This window comes from Pyxicephalus adspersus, chromosome 5 (assembly GCF_032062135.1).
Source record: "Pyxicephalus adspersus chromosome 5, UCB_Pads_2.0, whole genome shotgun sequence".
NCBI classification, from domain to species: Eukaryota; Metazoa; Chordata; class Amphibia; order Anura; family Pyxicephalidae; genus Pyxicephalus; species Pyxicephalus adspersus.
The window spans coordinates 20,264,764-20,269,802 of NC_092862.1; the positions used below are offsets into that span (position 1 = coordinate 20,264,764).

General features: G+C 39.8%; 1 protein-coding gene across 1 annotated transcript in view; it reads right to left on the reverse strand.

Annotated features, from left to right (window-relative positions):
- Nucleotides 1-2,837, reverse strand: part of FZD6 (frizzled class receptor 6) — a 29,724-nt gene extending 26,887 nt beyond the window's left edge. The window contains exon 1 of the mRNA XM_072410813.1: nucleotides 2,478-2,837. Within this exon, the coding sequence (XP_072266914.1) occupies nucleotides 2,478-2,657 (180 nt within the window). The 5' untranslated portion in view covers nucleotides 2,658-2,837. The remainder of the gene's footprint in view (nucleotides 1-2,477) is intronic.
- Nucleotides 2,838-5,039: the final 2,202 nt, after the last annotated feature.

The following is a 5,039-nucleotide window of genomic DNA, read 5'->3' on the forward strand; positions in this document are numbered from 1 at the left end:
GCTGTACATTGAAAATGACAGACAGGTACAGACAGTGACACAGGATGAGGAGAGGTGGGGGTAGTAACACACAATAGCAGGGGAGATATGGAATGATGGGAAGTAGTGAAGGTTTTATAACAGAAGAAGACAAACAGGCAAGTTTGAAAAGACGGGTTTTGAATGCTCTTTTACATGAGCAGAAAGTAGGAGCAAGCTGAATAGTACGAGGAAGACCATTCCAGAGAGTCGGGGCAGATCTAAAAAAGTCTTTGAGCCATGCGTTTGATGAGGTTATGAGTGAGGAAGTAATTAGTAGGTCATTGGAGGAGCGAAGAGAGCGGATAGGAAAGTATGGTTGTTATGGGTCACTGCATTCAGAATTCAGGTGTATGTAAATGATGACCTTCTCTTCTTATAATTCTGTATAACACTAAAGTATTTCATTACATCTGTTCAAGTGCATAAAAATACCCATTGATCTCGGGCAGTGCTTATCCGATTGCTAGGACATTTTGGGACGAAGTATTTAGATTGATCTCAAGAATCGTACAGCAAGAGATTAGTAGCACTGTGGAAGCCGCCCTGTTTAACAAACTTGTGGTAACTTTACCGAAACCCACAAAGAAACTGATTAGACTGATATTATTGGCGGGCAGAATTGTGTTGGCTAAAGCATGGAGTCACCCGTGATATCCCTGGACCCCATGGTTACCAAACTGAACTGGATCATGGTGAACGATAGACTTACCCATACCCTAAAGAACTCTTTAGACAAATTTGAAGATATATGGGAACCATGGATTTCTTTTAATAGTTCTTAGTCATCGATCTAAGGGAAAATACTTTTGAACACGGTACCTTGATTATGTTGGTCTTTCGAACTTCCTCTACCTTCCCTTTTCCCCCCCCGGTAGTGTCTTCTTCATTCTTTCCTTTCCTTATTCCCTCTATCTCGTTTTTCTTTATGTATGTTAGTTGTTTGTTTGGTTGTATGGTTAAGATACGAGATACAATGCTGCAATGCTCATTCCCATTTTTCTAATGTTTGTTGTTTTTTCTCCGGATATGTGGGTGTTTTTTATTGTGATGTCTTTTTCCTATTATGTACCGGGATGTGGTGGACAACTTGGTTTGGGTAATGCTAGCATTGAATATGGAGTTAAATATATGTGTACATCCAAAATGTCCATACTCTTTGTCCGAACACTTTTGCTACTGCATTGTTTTATATTGTTTTGTTACGAGAAAAACCTTAATAAAAAATATTGAAGTACAAAAATACCCATTGATCATCTCGGAAATTAAGAACTGTCCTGTATCCTTTTATCACTTTCTATATTATCTTAAAAAAATGTGGATCAGGCAGGGCTTTATTGCAGAAAGGGACAAGTGAAGTCTCTTCTGCAATAAAACATACTCACCTGCCTGATAGCCCACTTCATTTGTCAAAATTGCTGAACTGCCCATGCACAGCTCAGAGATGGGATCAGAATATCCAAGTGGTTTACCCTGCAGCTGCTGGGACCGAATGAACTCCCACTGATTTGTGCAGGAGTTACATCTTCCTGGCCAAGCAAATCATGATTGCGGAAGAGTGAAACAAGAAAGAAAAGAGGGATAAAGATGGCGGCGCCCTGCAATGGATTGGGGACATGTGTGTGTAAAAGAATTTAGCTCTGCTTTCTCAGTTATGTTGGATCACAGAGCAATTAATATTTGGTGGAAATGGACAAATGAGTGGCAGGCATTCAGTAGCTTTGTAAAAGGCAAATGAGCATGACAGACACCATTCAGTCCAAAAAAATAAATGCAGTGTGTTGTCAGCCAATAGATCAAGTGCATTTATTGCACATCAACAGGTATTTTTCTACTTTTTTTTTTAGAAAGTAAAGCAGTCTATGCAAACTAAACTTTGGTTTCAGATGTATACCAACAAAACCACTATACTTTTCATATAACAAAGATTGAGTACATCAGTGAATCAATTGTATTCCAAAGCATGGGGGGAAGGTGGGTGGGGGGAGGGGGGTGAGAGCACCTGTAAAGAAAGGTCTACCCCCAATGCTGTCACTAATTGCAGTTGCAGAACAACTCTCTATCAATCGCAAGAGGTTCTATTTATAAAACAGGGAAGCTGAGATCCGCCTCAAACATTCCCTGTTGGGAATTCTCAGTGTGTTTCAATGGCAGTAATAGATTCCCATTAGGGAATGTTTGAGTGAATGTCAGATTCCCTGTTTTATAAATAAAGCCCAAGGTTGTAAATGTTTTGTAGTGTAGAGCTGAACTGGAGAGGGCTGACACCACTGTTTAAGATATAAATTACAAGTTCCCAAAACAGCACTGGATGTAAACATATAACAAAACACTTTCACATTTTAATAGACCTAAAAGTTGCATTGGTAAGATATCCAGAATTCATTGGTCTCAAAAGCACAATACAGAATATTAGAAAAACATCAATGAATAATAGTGTAATATAAAATCTTGCTTACCTCCATTTGAGTAGCTGCAATACTTTGATCATAGTGACCCAGAAGGTTTGGGAAAAATGTCATGTTGTAGTCAATGCCAGTACATCTGGGTGTAGTGATGGGCTCACAGGTGAAAGCACTGTGCCCATGTATAACAGGCAGCAGTAAAGTGCTTGCAATGACGATCCCCCAATGCCACATCTTTAACCAATATCCGTAAATTCTGTATAGGGTAAAGTCCAGGTTAGTTACGGCCTCATTGAGATTGTAAATGGCACAGATTTAGGAGCAGAAATGACCATCGACGTCCACATACAACATTCCCAGGTGGCAATTCAACACCAGGCAGTGGAATTATACAGGATTTATTTTCCATGGGCATCCTGTTAGGAAAAAACACAAAAAAAACATTAACTAAATGGCAAGCGTGATAATAAACACGTTCAAGGTCCTAATAACAAAGACGTGTAATTTTGTCATAATAGGAACTCTTACAAACAGGAAACACAAGTGTAGCTTTGAATCAAGTAACATTTTCAAGTTTGAGTAAAGTATCCGGAATTACTTAGAACACAAAGTTACATTGTTATGTGATCCATATGGTTGTGCACAGACAAAGTAGGGCTAAGGTCAGACGACCGCATGTTCATTGCTCCCAAGTGCTTACTTGCTAGACATCCATTGCTTACCGCTAGACATCCAGGAATGTCCACTAGTGGTACTGACAGGTGTACGTGGTTGTTTTATTTCGATTTGTCTTGCACTGTTTGCAATATATCATGACAGTGCTCAACCCAGAAATTTTTTTAAGCAGGGTGGGAAGAAATTTTAGGTGGGTGGCAGCCCCTGTATTGTGATCCAACTGTTCAGTAATCACCCAAAAACAGCCGGGTGGTTACTGAAATGTGCCAGGTGGTGCACCCGGCTAAAAGAGGCTGGGGAGAACACTGCATGAGATATCCGCTCTCCTGCTGCTATACCCCAAATTACTGGGAATTGATTTCAAGTGTTTACAAAAGTGATTCTAGTAAAGTCTATGGAAGCAGTTTATTGGGAAGAATTTTACATCAAAGATTTACCAACAGCACACATCACTGAAAAAGTGAAGCAAAGATCCACTAATTTATCATACTGTCACAACACAGGGGAATCTAATCCTCCCACAGCCCGAGGTGCAACTGAAAAGACATCACTGTCATGTTTAGAAATCTCTGAATGGAGAGATGTGCTGGTTATAAAAAAAATCTTTGTGCAGAAACTAACCTTTATCTTGTCGTTTTGCCCCTTTCAGCGAGTCCTGCCTTTAGTTTATCGGCCTCCTTTTTAGGGGACAAATAAGCATGAAGGCTAGGTTTACAGTACACCAGGACTGAGCAGCGCTTAGGCCTTGTTCCCACTATGTGTGGTGCAGAGCAGTTAACTGTGCGACACATTGGGCCTGAATTATTAAAGTTCTCCAAAACTGGAGAAGATAAGACTATCACACTGGAGAACCTGGACGATCCAGCAAATCTGTAATGGATATCTTAAAATCATTTGATATTTGCCAAATGTTAACAATCCTGGATCAGGTCCACTCAAGGTTTTCTGGAACACCCAGCTTCGCCCATGATAGTCTATCTTCTCCTGTCCTGGAGAGCTTTATTAAATCAGGCCCATGATGTGGGATATGCAAGGACATTACACATTAGAGAACAATGTCTGATCTTCCCACTTAGGGGTTGCACTGCAGTGCATGCAGTACAGCATGGAAAAACCCCATGACCCTGGGTTTCAGGACTCCGTGCATGACTGCCTGTATTTAGAATTACTGCTAGTCAATCTGTGCAATCAATTCCCAGGGGAATGGCTTGGATTTCTGTCTATTTCACCATATAGAATAGGCACATAGGGCTATAGAGCGCTCATAGGGGTGGATATGGGTGAACTTTAGGAGAACCTGCAAGACAGCACAACCAACCAAAACAGAAACCAAGGCTACATACAAATGCTAAATGATTGTCCTGTTCCCCTGTTCCTTCTTGGTGGACCACATGAAAATGGCCAATGTACTTTCCTATGGAAGAAAGCACTTGTTCATTATAGTGTCATTGGAAATGATCATGAAAGCTTATCTCCAGCAACAGTAATCTAATGTCTCGGTATACCATGGAAAATTTTTAACTTTAGGGAGATTCATCCAACATTGACCCAAAATGTACACAGTTAATTTTAACATTGAATTAGGAAAAGTGCAAATCAACTTTTACTCATGATTCATACATTTGTCTTACTGAATCCAATATGAAAAATATTTTGGGGAAAGGTTGGGTAAATCCTGCTGGAAAGGTAAAATAGACCCAAAGGGAAATTGGAAAAAAAAAGAATGAAACAGACATCAGATCTTGCTTGGAAATGCTGAAGTATGAAGTTGTATATCATTTTAAACAGTTTAAATTGGTTACTCAGGGCAACACAAACCTTCAAAAAAAAAATTTAGGCAGGCAGCGATAATTATGTTGTCATTCGCTAAACTTTAAATGAGACCACAGCCTTCATTATGGCTACATTCATAAGAGATTACTACAGACATCAGGAAAGTTA